This window comes from Haliaeetus leucocephalus, unplaced genomic scaffold (genome assembly GCF_000737465.1).
Source record: "Haliaeetus leucocephalus isolate CR32 unplaced genomic scaffold, Haliaeetus_leucocephalus-4.0 Scaffold163, whole genome shotgun sequence".
Classification (NCBI taxonomy): Eukaryota; Metazoa; Chordata; class Aves; order Accipitriformes; family Accipitridae; genus Haliaeetus; species Haliaeetus leucocephalus.
In genome coordinates this window covers 316,669-335,447 of record NW_010972599.1, presented here as the reverse complement: position 1 = coordinate 335,447, position 18,779 = coordinate 316,669, and the positions used below count along the sequence as shown (strand labels likewise).

Sequence of the window (18,779 nt, the reverse complement as noted above, 5' to 3'; positions counted from 1 at the left end):
TTACTGTTAAAGTCAGACCAAAAGTGCATTTTAACTTCTTCATTTAGTTGCTTTTGATAGATTGTTCTTTTTATCTTTCATGTAATATGACAGTATGTGTTTGTATCATCACTGTATATGAAAATACTATATACAGGAAATAAAACCACCTGTTGCCGGAGTGCTTCAAGGCATTTCTCTTTTTCCTTTTCTTCATGTGCTTCTTTAAGGGCCAGGTGCTTTTTCTCCAGCAACCGTTTTTCTAGTAATGCTTGTCTAAACTTTACCCTGCAAAACAGCATACATACGAATGGAAAAAACATTGGTCAAGTGTAATTTTAAATTTCTGTTATGATATTTCAGTTTGAAAACTAGTCTGATGTTTTCTATATCTGTCTGATAATAATACAGTGGTTCATCAAAACACCTGAAAAATGCAAAAAATGCTTTTTCATTTGAATATGTTATTTTTGTTGGAGTTTTTTGGTTTGGGGTTTCGGGGGAAAGGGGGTTTGGGGAGGTGTACTTTTTGATTTGTTTTGGGGGTTTGTTTTTTTGGTTGGTTGGTTTGTTTTAAGTAACTTGGCTAACCCTTCAGATTTAACTTCTAGAAAGCAGATTTTCTCTAGCATACTTTATATAGCCCTGTTGCTCTTTTTCCCCCCCATTTTCTTTGCCAAGAAGAAATGTTCTCTGACATCTGTGTGTGGCAGAAGAACTCTCTCCCATAACTCTTTCCATTAAAAGAAACACATCTCTCCCAATCTTGTTACTGGAAGAAGCAAGAAAACTTGAGAATTACATCCTTCTTCAAAAGGAAAAAAAAGGAGGCTAGTGCAAATAATCCTGAAACTTTACCTATAGCATTATTTTTGGTCAACTTTTCACAATAGGTTTTTATAGCCCCGATAGTACTACCATGACCGTATTTCCTAATAACCCTCAGTCTACTGCCAAACTCTGTTTTTTATGAAGCCGCAGGGTATTCTTTGGTATGTCACTTTTAGTCCTTACAGAGGAGTTGCCATTGCCATGTTTTGCATTCAGAGAATTACCCTTCTTTTGCCCTTCAAATTTTAACTTGCCTTTAGAGAAATGGAGAAGAGAGAGCTGCTTCAACTACAACAACTAATAAAACATGTATTTTTATTTTCTTACTCTTGAAATCTTAGTAAGCTCAAAGGACTATACAACTTGTGCTATAAACTGCAAAAATCAGAATTAAATGCACAGTTATGTTGGTAACTGGAAAAGACCACTGCATCAATAATCCAGTAACAATTATCAGGATAAAAAAATTTGTTCCTAGAGAGTGGTACAAAGCTGCCTGAGAATGCCCCAGACAGGCTTTCAGTTTCTTACTGTAGCCATTGCAGTTTAGGCAGATGAATGCTTACAGTGGTAATCTTCAGAGGTAATTTTGTTCCAGGGAGAAAGTCTAATCTTCTTTTTATATGAAGAAAATTTAATAAAAAGCAGATAGTCATATTTTTCTGAAAAATGACAAAAATTATATTGAAAACTTTTCACTCTGCTTTAGCTGACTACTATGATACATGTTCTAAAATACTCCAGTGTTACCAAATATGAAATTCAGTACCCTGGAAACTTCCGTAAATTACCAAGGAGGAGAACTGAGGCGCACTCATCCAGGTCTAATTTCAAATACTTTGTCTATACTGCAGAAGTTTTCACATACATAGGACTGGAAAGCATTGCTAAATGGCAACAATTTATGGCATTTCCGTGCCCAGTTTGAATAGGTGTAAGTGATTGCAATTGATTGCCAAAGTAACTGACAGGCAGAGCAGGGCAGAGCAAGGACTTGGCATCTTGATGCAGCATTTGTTGCTCCTAAGAAGAAGGTTCATGTTTTCATGACTATGTTATCCTAAGGAGATCATCATCTTGCTCATGCTGGAGAGACCAAGGCCAGTATTAACAAAGATTAAGTTTCAGTGTCAGAGAGCAATGGCAGAGCTATGAAATCTACACTCAGGGAAGGCAGAGAACCTTGAAAATACATACTCAACCGTACATTGTGTTCCTAATTTGGAACATTCTTCCAATACTTTTTATACTTGGCTTTAAATGTTTACTTGAGCTTTGATTTCACAATGTCCACTTCCAAATAAAGTTGTTAATTCTCTTTCACTCCATTATACTTAGTAATATTTTAGCTACTATTTCTTCAAAGCAAACTTAATTTTATAGAAAAGCTTAAAATTAAAATGTCTTAATATTCAATTTTGACTTTAAGTACCACAGTAAGTAACGATTTTAATAAATCGCCAGCTGAAAAATGAGTTTAGCTGATTAGTTTCAGTAAAGCTACCTTTTTGAAGTATTGTGGGTACACACTTATGTAATTTTTGATAAGCATAATTTCATTAAAACTCTGCTTTCAGACACTGTCTCATAAATATTTATAGGAAATAATGAACTACTATGTTTATTATGAAAGCCTTAGCAAAACTTTAAAAAAAATGGGTTATAATATAGTTTTTTTGCCCTATATCACAATTTATCCTGTTCACTGCTATCAGTTGAATAAATCTCAGTAGCAACAGTAGAAAGCATTATCTTTGTGGCTAAGAAGGTCTGCTTCTGTTCCCACCTGTGATAGGCTGAATCGATGCACAATGTCACCAAGGCATGAGGCAGCTGGAATAGAAAGTGTTTTACACACTAATTTGAACATTTCAGAAGTAGTCACCAGTTCTCATGACAAAACTGACCGGCCAGATCCTTTGCTAATTTACGCTGCAACTGCAAAGTGCTGTGGCTATGTCAAGGTGCAGAGCCTAACCCAGCCCTCAGCTCTAAAGACATTCTTAAATGTAACAGCACAAGCTCGAAGCAAAGCTGCTGTGAACACGGACTCCACCAACAGCCGTCTCATTTGCCTGGCTTTATGAATGGCTTTCATACCCAATTATTTGTCCACAGTTTTTCTGGATTCTTTCTGTTCTGCGTCCCTTCAACGCGGAGCACCGACTGGGGAGAGTGGGAGGGTTTCGGGGGAGTTGGTGAGAGTTGTGCTTCAGGAAGGGGAAAACCTTGAGGTGGGGCAAGAAGGGCGAGATGAAAGGCTATCTGCATGCATCCCCAGCAAGGGACTGCTGCAAAGAGCACAAGGGAAAGGAGAGATGCAATATATAAGCACCTTCACCCCCGACATGTGATAAACAGAGCTGTGTGGCAAACTGCTGCCATTGCTTTGTTTCTGATGGTTAGTCAGATAAAACTCTTGCAAAAAGCAATCCTTTCCTTCCGACTCTCCTGCCCCTGCCCTTTGAATTCAGGGCCAGGACTGGCAGCAGTACAGGTGCTGGGTTAGGATGCTTGCAAATGTTTCCCACTCACTGCCTCACTGGAGAACAGGACTGTGCCAATCTATTTCTCATAGATAATGAGTGAAAATATTTGCACAATTTCATGCCAATTTAATTCTCACTCTGCAACATTAATGCAAAATCTATTGCTTTGGGGGGGGATGTTCTTTTAAAATATTTTACGTATATTCAATCCATTCCATACCGAAGGGACCCAATAGAGAACCTGAACGAAATTCACTGCGTAGATTAGAAAAGGGAGAAATGGACTGTTAGCAACAAACATCTGCCCTTTTGGATGCTAATTCTTGAAGTACAATAAGACCTAAATGCAGTTTGTAGTTCTCGATACCACATTAAAAGAGAGCTTATAATTCAGTGTCCTGAAGACATAGGCATGTAGACCTAACTTACGACATTTAGAACAGCTGAATGTGTGATCCTATGCACGTATAAAGGACCACCTGCAGTACATGTACATCCACGCTTACATCTCTACTTTCAATGGGCCACGTGCAACTGTATCTTGCCAACAGTAACTTCTTAGCCCTGAAGTAGTCCCACCAGTTACCCCAGCTTGATGGGGTTAAGTCCTGCTGAATGCCAGTAAGGAGAATGCACACCATTTATCTAGTACCTGCTGTGTTTATGAAGCATTTCTCTCTGGACCTGTCATCTACCAAACCTTTAACTTTTATTAAAAAAAGGATCAGAACTCTCTGCTTTCCTTTTTAAATGTGGCCAGCCCAGACCTTTTATGATACACACCAGTCATCAGAGCTCTTGTCCAGACTGTTTTAGTCTCAGGGTCTTAGCCTGAAGGAGTTCAAATCTGCATTTTCTGCATTATCAGCAAGCATCACAACCAGTGAGAATATACAATAGTCTAGGTAAGGGCACCTCCACCCCTGTTTTAATAGCTGGACCACTATCAGCAAACAATACAAAATGAATGGGAGTAGAAGAAAACAAAAAAGGAGTATGGTTTTTGCCTACTTGTGGAATTTGACAGGATCTTGGCACACCTAGGTTCTTACCCTAGCCCCTGTGATTTTTTTAAATGGCGTTTTACAAATTTTGAATGAAATGACTGTTGGATAAATAAATTAATACAGAATAGATACTGGGCTCGGAGCAGAAATCATAGCACAATCCTTTTCCCTTCTCCCATGTTTCTGAATGCAGATAGCATTGCGTGTTAGGATTTTGTGTTGAACTCTCTACTCTTGCCATCTTTTACTTGATCAACACCTATGGGAACTTACATAAACTTAAACCCACCGCAGTTTAGGCAAGTGCTGGGTGGCCAGATGCTCTGAAGACAACAGTTTTAAGACATGCATGCAACATAAAACTTCAGCTACCTAGGAACTTGCAGGCCAAAAAATGAAATGTCCCATCAGTTAAATGTCTCCACTGTCAGTCACTAAGCAGAGGAGTTGTAGAAAACAAACTTGGACTTAGTCACTTGAAATTCTACATCCAGTTTCAGGTGCCTTTAATCCTTTTTTTGACCTGGTCATAACTCTGTAATTTCAAGATGTTGAATAGCCAAAGTGAGACCTGAATAAACAGAATACCACAGCGACTCTGTGATAATAATTTTCCTTTTTATAAACCCGATTACTTAATTTTAGATTAATTTTAAAAGCAATTCGGGGTAACAGCAGATAATTTTTTAATATCTTATTGTACCTATTAGAAACTCTATGCACTATCCAGGCCATATCTTATACTTGAATAGTCAGTCAGCTCACAATCCAAAAATCTTTTCCTTTCCCAAAAAAGCCTGAAAATGTGTCAGATCAGAACTGTGGTACTGGCCTGTGCCATCTTTCATGATCAGCTCTGCAAAGACTCAAAACCAATTTATGTGCTGCAACAGGTAAAATGTAAGAACACTACTAGTTTCTACAGGACTGCAGTTCTGCACTGTGAAATCATTATGCCAGTGTGCCTACCTTAGTTCAGTACAATACATATTTTAAAATGCATTATACCATACTTGTAGCACTACATTATCTAATAACAGTAACATCTCTCTGCCCTTCTTTGATTAATGTTCCTGAAGGCTTTGAAGATGAAAAGCATTAAGCAATTTCAAAGACTTATTAATCTTGACAAACAGTATGCATTTTTCTTTAAACTGTTTTATTTTGTACAGTACGCCAGTTCTGGGAAACATAATGCTAAGCATTTACTGACTTTGGATTCATAATAGCCCAAAGGTGTGATTATTTCCTTCCTGCATTCCTCAATGAACTGTGCCATTTCCTTATATTTTATTCTGCAACATTTATTAGCATAAGAAAAGAACACTCCCCAACTGTATGGCATAGTGCAGTACCCAGGTTTAAAGAAAAGTAATTTTTTCCTGATCAGTTCTACTGAAAACTCAGTAATTCAAGTATGTGTGTTTCTTTTGCTAAGAGCTAAAATTATTGCAGGTATGTTTAAGGAAAGGCATAGAAATATTTGTAGCATAAGGATACAGACATTTAAATTTAGCTGTAAGCGAGGTATTGTAACAAAATAAGATGGAAGTGGTATTTCCCACAGAATGTTTAAGATGAGTTTAATATTCTAATGCCAATGGTACGTTAACCCTACTTTAATTACATTCCTGTTCCATGCAATTTGGTGGCTCCCTCTATGTAAAAAAAAGTAAGCCTGTGATTTGAGAGCAATTATAACCAGACTACATACAGTTGGGTTTTTTATGGTCCTCTGTGACAGAGGAATTCCTCTATGAAATCAAGTATTTCTTCAACAGGTCATTAAAGGCCATATTCTGTAACAAAGACTTGGCAAGCATTCAAATATTAACAGGCTGATGTCCTAAATTACATCAAACAGGTGAAGAGCGTCTACAACTAGATGCACAGTTTAAGACCCTCTAAAAGAATAATAAATATCTTTGAGGCTGTTAAATGCTTAATGTGCTCCTCTAGCTTGTCTCTCAAACAAACCAAACCTGATTATAAATAATTTTGCAAAGCGGGAATGTAGAAGGTCCTATTATCCAGCTACAACTAAAAAAAAAAAAAAAAAAATAACAAAGGGGGCTAGTTTTAATGTGTGTACTCTATCATGATTACAAGAGTTTAGCGCTTACAAAGGTAAATTCAAACTAACAAATAAATTGCATCCAGGATACAATCATGATGCAACCTGGGTGTAACTGCCAACAGGAATAAAAAAAAATTACTTATCTCAATTTATTCTAATTTAGAAAGTTGGGATATCAAAGCATATTAGATTATAAGAAGTTCTTATTGATACTGTAGGTATCATCACTTTTAATTTCTTTTACCTTTCTTTGTCTTTAACTGCTTGTTCAGCCATTAATTTTCTTAATTCCTCCAGGCGTTGTAGATCTTTCTCTTCCTGTTCTTGCCACTTGAGCTGTTTCTCAGCCCAGTACTTTTTCACCTAGAGTTTGAACAAATACAGTAAACAAAATAACAATCATTCACAAGCCAAGGTAGTGAGAACAAATAAAGAAAGAAAAGTATTAACTTAAAGAAAATCCAATTTTGATCTTTTTAGAATAAAATTTGTATTTTAGAACAGTATAGCTTAGCTGAAACAGCTGGATCCACACCAGCCAAGTTCATTTTGGCTGAGGTGGAGACCCTGCTGAGGAACAGGAAGAACATGTGAGTGGTCTTCATGTAAGTATGAAGTTTTTCCAAAGCTGAGTGAGAAAGAAAGGCCTCAAGCAAGATGGTGAAACCTGAGCAGGGAAGCTTATTAGGAAAGATGAGGGGTTTGGGATCCAAAACAAGGAATTGGGATTTAAAGTAAATATTGCTGAAGTGAAACTCTGAATTCTTCATTTGAATAAATTCTACAGGATTCTGTTCCTAAACCAGGGCAGTTCTTCAAAGACAAGTGGTGGAATTTGCAGCAAGGTTTTAATTCCCACCTTGGCAAGACATACGTTACAAATCATAAAATCATTTAGCTTGGAAAAGACCCTTAAAATCAGAGTCCAATCATAAACGTAACACTGCCATGTCCACCACTAAACCACATCCCTAAGCACCACATCGACACATCTTTTTAACACCTCCAGGGATGGTGACTCAACCACTTCCCTGGGCAGCCTGTTCCAATGCTTGACAATTCTCTCAGTAAAAAATTTTTTCCTAATATGCAACCTAAACCTCCCCTGCCACAACTTGAGGCCATTTCCTCTTATCCTATCACTAGTTACTTGATAGAAGAGACCAGCACCCACCTGACTACACCCTCCTTTCAGGTAGTTGTAGGGAGCGATAAGGTCTCCCCTCAGCCTCCTTTTCTCCAGGCTAAAACAACCCCAGCTCCCTCCACTGCTCCTTGTAAGACTTGTGCTTTAGACCCTTCACCAGCCTTGTTGCCCTTCTCTGGATGCGCTCCAGCAACTCACTGTCTTTCTTGTAGCGAGGGGCCCAAAACTGAACACAGTACTTGAGGTGCAGCCTCACCAGTGCTGAGTGCAGGGGAACAATCCTTTCCCTAGTCCTGCTGGCCACACTATTTATGATACAGGCCAGGATGCTGTTGGCTGCCTTGGCCACCTGGGCACCCTGCCAGCTCACATTCAGCCAGCTCTCAACCAATACCTTAATGCTACCTTAAGAAGAAAACTGCTGCAGTGGTACACTTCCCAAAGTTTTGAATGATGACTGGAGCTAGCCTCACAAGCCACCAACCAGCCTGGAAAGCTGATAGAGCAGGTTTTCTTAGACACAGGAACAAGAATCACCTTCTCATCTTTGAAGTGCTGACTTCAGAATGTTTTTTTAATATACTTTTAAAGAACACCTGAATCACACTGAAATTCAGGAGCATGACTCCAACACTGCATTCCTAAGCTAGCGTTAGGTGAGTCCATCCAGGTACTGGTCACGAATGCTGAAGCCACTACAACACAGGTTATGTAGGGATCTCAGGAGGTCATCTAATCCACACAGTATGATCAGGAGCAATAAAAGCATTCCCATCTAGGTAAGACATCCCTGAAATACAAATGCATTTTCTTTGCTTCTGAGATAACTACTACTATTAGTTTTCACCAAGTCCCAACTGCCATAGTTGGATTGCCAGCAGTACTGCTCCTAATAAGTGATCAGTAAGGTATAAAGTATAATATCTGTAATGTGGTACGAGGTCAGCAGTGACTGCAGTATAGACAACTCTCTAGCCTTTTATTTTTCAGCTACATTTACAAGAAGCTGTTGCCTGTCACTTTCACAGAGATAAGCCTCTCTCACTTCAGACAGCTGGCAGGGGCACAGAACTTCAAATTCCTCTCCTGTAACAGAAAAAAGCCATTCTGCTTGCAGAGCAAAATGCAGGGAACATCCTCCTGTAAATCTTGCTCCACAATCCAACAGCACCACAGCAACATTTCCCGATGATGCTGCATGCAAATGAGGGCCCATGGCTGACATCAAGCAAGGCTTTCAGGAACCAGTGACCACAGGCCATATTAAAGCTCATGACGGCACGCAGCAACTTTCACGAACGCCAAGAAACCATCCTCTGGGGAACAGAAAGCACAGAGTGCCATGACCAGCATGGCTGAATGAGCACCACATCCCAAATTTGAGTGCCACTGACCAAGAGGGCTCCTCCACCCCTCCTGTGACACATCAGCTCAGTGTGCAGCAGCAGTCGAAAGGCAAATTAAACATGTCTAGTGTCAGGACTTGGTACAAAAAGAATAGGAAAACACAGAAAATATGTTTATAGTCCCACATGCAGTTCTGATCCCTCCCTCTGTGAAAAGAACCTTTTCATATGGAAAGAGAAGAGAAACAGTAATGATCAAAGGTTCATTGTGTTCATACGAGTTTTCATACAGGCACTGAAGGAACAGGATGGGGCTATTCAGATGAAGTGACAATTTATGGGGGATTTGATAAGAAGCCTACAAATTCATGAGTGTCACGAAGAGGCTGGATGGAGATCGATTCCGCCTCTCCAACATGAGAACCAGGAGGCTTCAGCTGACACTAGCAAGAGCCAGATTTGGAACAAAGAGAACAGACGGCTCTCCATGCAGCGGGTGGAAGGCTGGTGGAGCTCCTTGCTGGTGGATGCAGGAAGTTCACACGTGTTTCAGGAAAGACTGGGCAACTGCCCAAAGAGAGAGCCCCTGGGGAGGGGTTACTAAACTGACAAACCACATCAACATCAGGGAACAGCTGGAGACAGGGAAAGTAGCCAGGAGGGAGGGAGGGAAATTACCGTGTGTGTTTCCTCTATTGTTACAGCCACTGCTGGAGTCAAGAGGCAGGGCTGGGTGGGCTACCAGCCGATGCCAGCACAGCCCTTCTCCCCACTGCCCGTGGGACCTCAGCTGCTTACTGCAAAACTCAGCGCTAGGGCTAACTTCAGCTCATGGCTTGGTGAAAACCATGCATTCTTTGGAAGACTAACAGCAACACAAAATGTATGCAAATGATGACTGTTAATACAGAATAGAAAAAAAACAAAGAGGGAGAAGACACATAAAATCACAACTAAGGTTTTTTTAATAAGCACTAATAAACAAATTATATATTAGGACAAAAAGCCCTTCAGTTTACCTAATTTCAGCAACTAATTTTCAGGAAGGTTCAGACATCTGTAGATAGGAACCTGTGTATGAACATAAGTTCAAAGACAGAGAAATGTATTCAGGGCACTACGCTCCTTCTTATTATGTTAACAATATAAAACAGTTCAACCTATGTAAGATGACTGGATATGATCATAATTCCTCAACTCAGTCTATGAAAGGTATCAATTATGCTTATTGGCAACATGATGCTCCAGCCATTTCTTGTATCCTTTTGCCTGTGGAAAACCGCAGCACACCTCAGTATAAGACCTCCCACGTTTTCTGATCTTGCAGCCTCTTGCCCTTACTGAAGCTAAGCTGACCTATCCTGCCTGTTCCAGTTTAATACATAATAATAACAACAACACACAATAATACAACCCATATTCCATGCCATCTCCAACAGGTATTGTATATTCTCTTTTCTGCATTATACTAAGTATTCTGCTATCCCAACAAGAAGAGTTAGGATGGCATGGTAGATCTACAAGGGTTAGCGCTCTTGCAATTTCTCTTTGTTGTACTTCTCACTCTTTCGTTTCCACTTTTTTTTTTCTTCCATTCCACATGCAGGTACCAGAAGAGAAAGACAAGCTGGGACACAGAAATAATGACATACCCTGATGTACTTCCAAATCACAAACCAAAGGAATAGCCAGAGAATGACGTGGTGCTTCATACCACCTGAGGGCTGACTGAGAAACCCCTTAATTTCTTAGACCTAACAGACTTCTTGGCAATTGCTATGACAAATAGAAAGAGAAAAGCTACAAAATTCACTAAAAATTATTGCTTCCAGCAAAACAAAGATAGTGTTTACCTTGAAAAGCAAGACTGAGTTTTTGAAAAGACTGTTTATGATGACAGAAGCATATGACAATGCTGTCACTTGTAATTCATTGACAAAACAGCATTATGTTTCTAAAATTTAAAATACAGCTGGGAAAACAGAGAATAGAAGCTTTAGAAAAAAGATGCAAAACCCTAAGAAAATCTTAAGAATTTTAATAATCTAAGAAAATGCTAATTATAAAATTATTTATCAAAGCAATTAAAATTATAGGTCAATAATCTGTTGATTTTACAATTAAATGCATAAAGTTCCTGTGAAGGTCTGGGACCTTATCCTACCTCCCAAAACATAGGTAATTTCTTACAATGAAATTTACTTATGGAATCATCTCACATAGGAAAAGCTTCATAAAATGGCAATAAAAATAACTTCTGTATCACCCACTGAACTGTATCGAATTTAAGCCTCTTTTGGAGATTTCAGTTGAAATGACAGTCAAAATACCGTTCTCTTTATGTGATTGTGCAGAAAAAACTTTTAACTATCATGATTCAGAACAAAACAGGTCTTCCAAATAGTGTTTATATTTCAGAATTCCCAACCTATAAGCCAATCATTTCTTTATATAGGCCATTTTTTACACATGAAGGACATGAAAATAAGGATTACAGTTATAACCGTATTTCTTAGAATGCTTTTATTTAATATTGTTTGGAATACTTATATTTATGAAACAAAACTGTCTCTTCTGCAATTATTATCTTTCTGTATTCCACATTGCCTGAAGGCTTTCTCATAAACTCTAATTAGGGACCAGTTTCTGAAATTCCATATTTAAATATACAGGGAAAAAACTGATCAGCAGTCTAATAGAGCAAATGTAGCATTGGTATTTAAGATTTAATGTCATTTTACCTATTCTCAGGTTTGGAAGAACTTGACATACCCTGCCTAGGTTACAAACTAGGTAGAGTATGGGCATTTATTTTAGATATTATTCTTGCTGCCACAGAACATTCACCAGAAAAGCAGCTGCAGTATAAGGTTAGCAGCCCTTTTTAAGGTTCTAAGATGTAATATACTCAAATGAAACACATGATCATTGACCTTAAACAGCTGCTATTCCATCTGTGCATAGGCAGAGGACTGTTCTATGTAGACATTACACATAGGCCAGAGAAAAGCAGAAAGTTTGCACAACCAAAATATTTACACATAAAATGAACATTGCTGGTGGTTAGGTCAACACAGCCTCACCAAGCCTCTTCCTTCCTTGTGGTTTCAGAGCCACCTGCCACTACAAACACAGTGTGAGTAAAGACAAATAAGCAGAACAAGCTGTAACAAAAAGAAATGCAGCAGCAAAGTTTCTCATAACCTAAGCAGCAAACTGTCATTAAATATGGGCTGCCCCTCTCTCTACCTCTGTTTCCAGTGCTGGTGGAGAAACCACAAAAATCTCACAATCACACGCTCCAACTAGAACAACTTACACATTATCCATACCAGTCAAAATTTCATCATGTCTCACCCTTAAAACTCTTACATAGAAGGTGAGTGCAGACACCAAATGTAGAAGTTCTGCCTTGATTTGTTATTTTATAACTTTAAATCCAGCATGTAAGAACAGTAACAACATATCAACCAAGAACAAATACCAGGAAACTTATGTCAGTGTGAAAAAAACAAAAACAAAAAAAAACAACCCCCCCCCCCCCAAAACCATAAAGTTTTGTGACACAATGCACATACATATAATCTTGAAAAATTCCTGTGTCTTTTTATAGAGATTTATGTCTGAAAAGTTCACCAACAATATAAGCCAATTAACCCAGTAAACATTTGCTCCCCATAAGATAAGTTACACAGAAATGGGGCAGATAAATAAAGACAAGAAGGCAAAATCTATAGAAAAAACATGTTAACTTATATAAAGATTTTGTTTTCTTCCTTTTTTTGCACAAGCTTTCTGTAGTGTGATACATACTGATGTCACTAAAGCCTTCATATGCATCATGAAAATACTCTATTTGGAACAGTTTAGCCTTGTGTTCTTAACTCTGCTTCTAACTGGCGTACGAGCACAGCTTTTAGTGCTTTTAGAGCGCTTTTAGATCGCAGCTTCTTGCAAACATATTAGCATGAGTAGTTCCACAAGAATAAAAGAGACTATTTACTCATCAGCATTTGAAAGACAAAGCAGTAAGAATCTATGACGTTTTCTGACTTATTTTTTCCAGAAATAATTATGCAGTCTTAACAAATATGCCACAGGTGAGTTGGACTCTAAGCACACCAGATTTCAGTGTAACGAATAATCAGAAAAAGAGGTAGAGTGCTAATAAAACAATCTCCTGGACTTTTGCCATATCATTTAAATAAAAAGGTCAAGGCAAATAAATACGTGACAGCTTGATTTTCCAAAAGCATTACATTCACTATAGTGGATTTCTGATTTTCTATTAAGTTGAAGTTTAGACTTAGGCATCAAAGTTATTTCCCAAGTAGTCACCACATCAGTACTTAGAACAATGTAACATGGAATTCTGATATCCTGAAACAGTTAATATTACCATTGTGCTTCAGGCCCACTTTTAAGGTCCTTGTGCTGCAAAGTGCAGTGCGCTATCCTGCAGACAATATACTGTAAGGCTCATTTGCTGCATTGCAGCATACTTAACTGCAGCATTGGAACCTTTCATAGTCTTTGCCACTGCTAAAAAGCACAAATTTGTAAGAGTTAGAAATTCAGTAGGGCCTCTGCACTGATGTTTTTGTGACAGAGATAGTCACATACACTTATTTGTGTATGCCTTTTTTTTTTTTTTTTAAACATAATGAAGTAACATAACTGGTGTGTAAGAGCAGGCAGCTTTACAGCTAAAATGGACAGTAGCAAAACTCAACTAACCATTTGCTCATCTCTATACTAATACTTAATACTTTACAAGAATACAAGGTAGTGAGATCAGTTAAAGATTTTAAAGGCAATTGTACACATTAATATATACAAAAACGTATAAAAGTTTCTCATACTTTCTCTTTCTCCTGAGCTCTATGAATCATTTCCTGTTCTTTCTGTAGCCTTTCTTTCTCATCTTCCTTTTCTTTTCTTCTGGCAGCTACAGCAGCTTCTAGTTTAGCAGCCTCTTCCTGCTGTGCTTTCCACTGTAGAACCTGGAAGAAACAGTTGAAAAGGTAGTCCTGCACCAGACTTGTGTAATACTGTGACCCTGCCAAACAGACTGGGAAGGAAACCCATGTAATCCATTTACAAGATAAGATTATAATCTTATCAGCAACACATAATCATTTAGTAAGCACCACCTTTCCGCACGTTCACGTGCAATTTGCAATGGACTGGCATAATATGCAATAAAATCACATATGAAAAGATTCTAGGCAAAATTGCCAAAACCACCTCAGTAACATCAGATCTTAAATTCCCCTTCACTGCTTAGACTTTCAATAACACGTACATTTCTTAATGAACCTATGAACAAATGGAGACCAATGCTAACAGACCAGAGTCTGCTTGCATCCTTCAACTCAGGTATTTCTGTAACAGCACTTTGCTTCCAACCAGGACTCTGTGGAAACCAATGGACTCCAGTGACAGGGACTTCACCTTTTGTCAGGTTTCAAACTGCAAAATTAGTCTAGGATCCCTGCCACCCATTCAAAGGTTATGACCGGTGCCTATAATGGTCTTGTATACCCGACATCCCGCTCTTCTGTGGGAAGAGAGACATCGGCTGCAGCTTAGCTGCCTGGCAGCTTTCCAGACCGCTGGCTAAGTGGGTGCAGAATCAGGACAGGACCAGCTCCACCGCAGTTCTCCTTACAGGGCCTGCCACACTTCGTAACAAAAAGTGTCAGGGACGGGATAGATCACTTAGCTCAACATGCCAAGAATCCATTCTTGGCATATTCCTGACACACTGTATTGATTAAACAAGACAACACGTCCTCAGTAACTGGCAATGGGTAGGGACTTATTTTCAGTGTTCTCAAGCACACTGTTCTCAGTCAGCGTGGATCCCCAATTTACGTCGGTGTTGTCAAGAGCAGTTGTATGCTTATCTGTTTCATGCTGGTTTCAATAGGACTAATGATGTCTCCTTTTTGTTGGCTTGCCAGCTCTTTTTGCAATAGATTTGTCAAGTGCTAATAAAACTCTGTATTCCTCACAGGAACAAGCATTTCAGCCATTTTTCATCTGGTTTTCTATACTACAGTTAGTAATTTAATACTAAGAATTAAAGTATTTTAATATACATTTTTTCCACCTTTACTGCATTTCACTAGCTATGTGCGCAGACTATTAATTCTCCTGTTCTGTGCTTGTGAAAGATTTTTGTTCAGAAATCCAGTGCTCCCCATGGTCTGAGGTTCTCAGCGAGTTGCATCTGTGTGATGCCGTGTTTGCCCTGCTTCTTTGCTTAAATAACAATCATATTTTGTTCTTTGCAAAGTGTCCCAATAGACTAAACACTGCCGTGACTTTTCATGTAGTGCAGGCAAAGTAATAACATGAAAATAACATGAAATTTTACAGTGGTTGTAAAATTAAACTCTCTCTTTATTAAAAGATTTAAAGATAGCTTGTTAAAAAGATACTCTGCCTGTAACGAATGCCACAGATTAACCAACAGTTACTTTTGTCTCCTGCAACCTGAGTTTATCTTTAGAAGTTCAATGCAGTCTGCTACCATACCCAAGCATAAGCGGTAACTGGTGTGCTTTCATGTTTTAATAAAAACTGAGTTTTAGGGTTCTTCAAGCAACTTTCATTTACGGTATTATTCTCTCAGAGTACATACAACTTTTCCCAGCTTCAACTCCATCCTTAAAGTTAAGAATTATGATTTAGCTGAGCATTAAACTCTTTAACCTCTTTTCTTCCATTTTTGTAACTAATTCTCAGTAGAGGCCTGTTCATAATGGTGTTTCACCTTCTGAAATCTCCTTTCTAGGAGGAAAAAAAAAAAAAAGCTAGGAAACAGCCAACTTCACCAATTAGATGTTTTACAGGAAGAGAGCAAAGGCCCGAGTCAAAAATTATCCTTGCGACTAGGAAAATGTAGGCAGCTAGGAGAAAAAAGGCACAAGATCCTGAAAACCCAAGCCTCTCAACTTCCCTCCCTCTCCCCCTTACTTGAAAAACACTACTAATTATTTTATGGGGCAGTGGGGTGGAAACAGGCATAAGTTTGTACATGCCAGCAAGTATTAATGGCACTGAATGAGTGTCAAAAAATGTAGCGGGATGGTTTGCAAGGAGGGAACATAAACGTATGCACATGGAAACTGCAGGTGGGCATGGATACTGGAAAATATGCAAGAGGGATCAATTAGGATACATACATGCAAGCTGCACTTGTCCATATGTATTTGAGTGTGCAGTAATGTAATGGCAGACAGCACAGAAACAGCTATTTTTCTTTTAGCTATTCTTACCAAATTATTTCAAACTGGAATTCAAACTTGTACACTATAGAAAGAAAAATTAAAAATGTTATGCAGTGTTCCTTAGCACAGATGTTACTCTTCATATATGACTTTTCTCCTCAGAATTTTGAAAATGTTCCCTTAACAGGATCTCCTGTATATGATGATGATGATGATAATAATAACAGCAATAACAATAATAATTCATAGAGCTTCTTTGGCAGTGGTAAAACTATCCTTTCATTACTAAAAAGAAAAAAGCACCCCCCCCAAATCCTTTAACCTGCCAGTCATAGGTATGTTAAGTTTCTATAAGAACTGGGGAGAACACTGAGCCCTTGTGGGACACTCAGAACACTCGTTCTCCCCCACCCCCCAATTTTCCATTAATTAGAAGTGACATATTAACATAAATAACCCTGAGACATAAGTACTGTAATATAAATAGCTCTAAGCATCTGCATTAAATAATTTAATTTTTTTCAGAAAAGAAAACTAAATATGACTGGTCCCACTTGAATATATACTGCATATGAATCATGTACCTTAATTTCCTCAAAACAGGTTATTAAAAGAAGTACGGGGCAAAAGTTTTTGCTAAGTAGTAGGCTTCCCCTCCAGTAATATCATGCTTTTGGTCATCCCAAATACATCCCAAGCAGTATGTTCCAAATAATTTCCAAATTTTTATTTAATGACTTGATTAATCAAGACTGCCATATCACAGCATAAATACCTTGAGCCCCCTTACCCTGGCTGTGGGAGATCCACATGCAATTCTTTATTCTGTAAAAAGGAATATGAAACCATGTTTATGGTTAAAATTATTCCAGGTTGCAGAAAACAGAATCAGAGCAGTTGAGGTTGGAAGGGACCTCTCAAGACTGTCTAAGACCACCCCCCCTGCTCAAGCAGGGTCAGCTATAGGTGGTTGGTTACCTAGGACCGTGTCGAACAAAGGGTGGAGGCTGCACAACCTCTCTGGCCAACATGTTCTAGTGTTCATCCACCCTCTCAGTAGAAAATTGATGGATGGAATGGAATTTCAAGTGTTTCAGTTTGTGCCCATTGCTTCTCGGCCTGTCACTAGGCACCTCTAAAAGAGCCCAGCTCCATCCTCTTTGCACCCTCCCTTCAGGTATTTATCTATATTGACAAGATCCCCCTGATCCTCCTCTTCTCCAGGCTGAACAGTCCCAACTCTATCAGCCTTTCCTCACAGGAGAGATGCTCCGGACCCTTCATCTTAATGGTCTTTCACTGGACTAGCTCCAGTAAGAAAGAAATAATGAAACACTTTTTGAGGCAGGGACCCGTATCCAGCTGTCCTCAAAATTAAAAAGAACATCCTCATTTCTAGACTAGCTTGAACCAGGGTCTTCTCACTCCCTGACACTGTAGCTGTTCCACTTGAAAACCACCAAGAAGCAGAAGAGCGTCTCTCTTCCAGTGTCCAGACATCCATTTGGGAATGTCTTCTCTGCTGTTTATTTGATGTCAAAGAATTACTCTGGTGTAGAGAGGAACACATTTTCCTATAGTTCAGTCCTCACATCATTCTCCCATATCAGTTCCCATACTCAGTTCTGGGACTCCAGTCTTTCTCTCCTATCATCTGAGATCTTATTTCCGTAACTTTGTTCATAAGTTAAAAACATCAAGTTGACAAGCAGATGCTCTAAGATTTAAGCAAGTTCCAAGAAAAAGAATCAGGCATTTGGCTATGGATTTAGGCCTAACAGAAATGCATTTTCTTGAGGAATATGCAAAGCAAGGATTCTTGTGATGTAGTTCAGCGTAGGGGCACTACCAAAAAGGCAGGAAAGAAGCAGGTAAGAGGATCTAACAAGCTTTCTTGGGAGAGTTGTCTGAACTCTCCCAAGTTCTGAAAAGAGCCACTTAAGTAGTGAGAAACAGCCAAGTATAAGGAGCAAGATGTATTCAAGACCTTTATTGCAGGGTTTTCTATAGTTCTAACACTGATAACAAATGCAGCACTAGATGGGGTCTGAACAGCTTGCTGAGCTTGGCAAGAATGAAAATGGATAAATGAGGACTTAAAGAAAAAATAGCTACATAGCAGAGGTTTATTAGATGGATACTACAGAGGAAGCCAGCGGGTTTGGGCCTGTCTCATGCGGAGGGAATGACAAATTGATTGGTTCTAAGCCATACAAGAGTAAGAATACCATCAAGTGGGCAAAGAAATCCATAGCAGCTCTGCATGCTAAAACAAGCAAGTTCCAAGGGAAGTGTCAGCAGAAGAACGTGTATCACTTAATGCAAACAGTCAATTACAATTTCAAACCATCCATCGAAACAGAAACATGGAACAACAATAAAAACAGAACAAGGATGACATGAGAAGACCATACTAGCCGCTAAGAGACTTCTAGAGGGAAGATGTCAATTTTCATAAGGCCCTATTTTCTGGAGCTTAGCTGTAATACCTGATTGAAACCTCCCCCACACTGTGAAACTTGTAACACAAGGTCTTTGTCTAAACAGAAATTTTTATTTAGCAATTTTGACAGCAATCTGCTCATACATTTTAGCAGTTTAAAAATCTAAAATAAAATGCTAAATTGTTTCTGTTACCCTTCACTTGCTACACTAATAAACTTAA

At 38.8% G+C, this 18,779-nt stretch overlaps 1 protein-coding gene across 1 annotated transcript in view; it reads right to left on the bottom strand.

The window, feature by feature from the left end:
* The window catches only part of CCDC148 (coiled-coil domain containing 148), a 61,595-nt gene that overhangs the window by 4,705 nt on the left and 38,111 nt on the right, over window positions 1–18,779 (bottom strand). The window contains exons 10-12 of the mRNA XM_010563044.1: window positions 13,739–13,879; window positions 6,628–6,746; window positions 150–267 (exon numbers count right to left, since the gene is read on the bottom strand). Of these exons, the coding sequence (XP_010561346.1) occupies window positions 150–267; window positions 6,628–6,746; window positions 13,739–13,879 (378 nt within the window). The remainder of the gene's footprint in view (window positions 1–149; window positions 268–6,627; window positions 6,747–13,738; window positions 13,880–18,779) is intronic.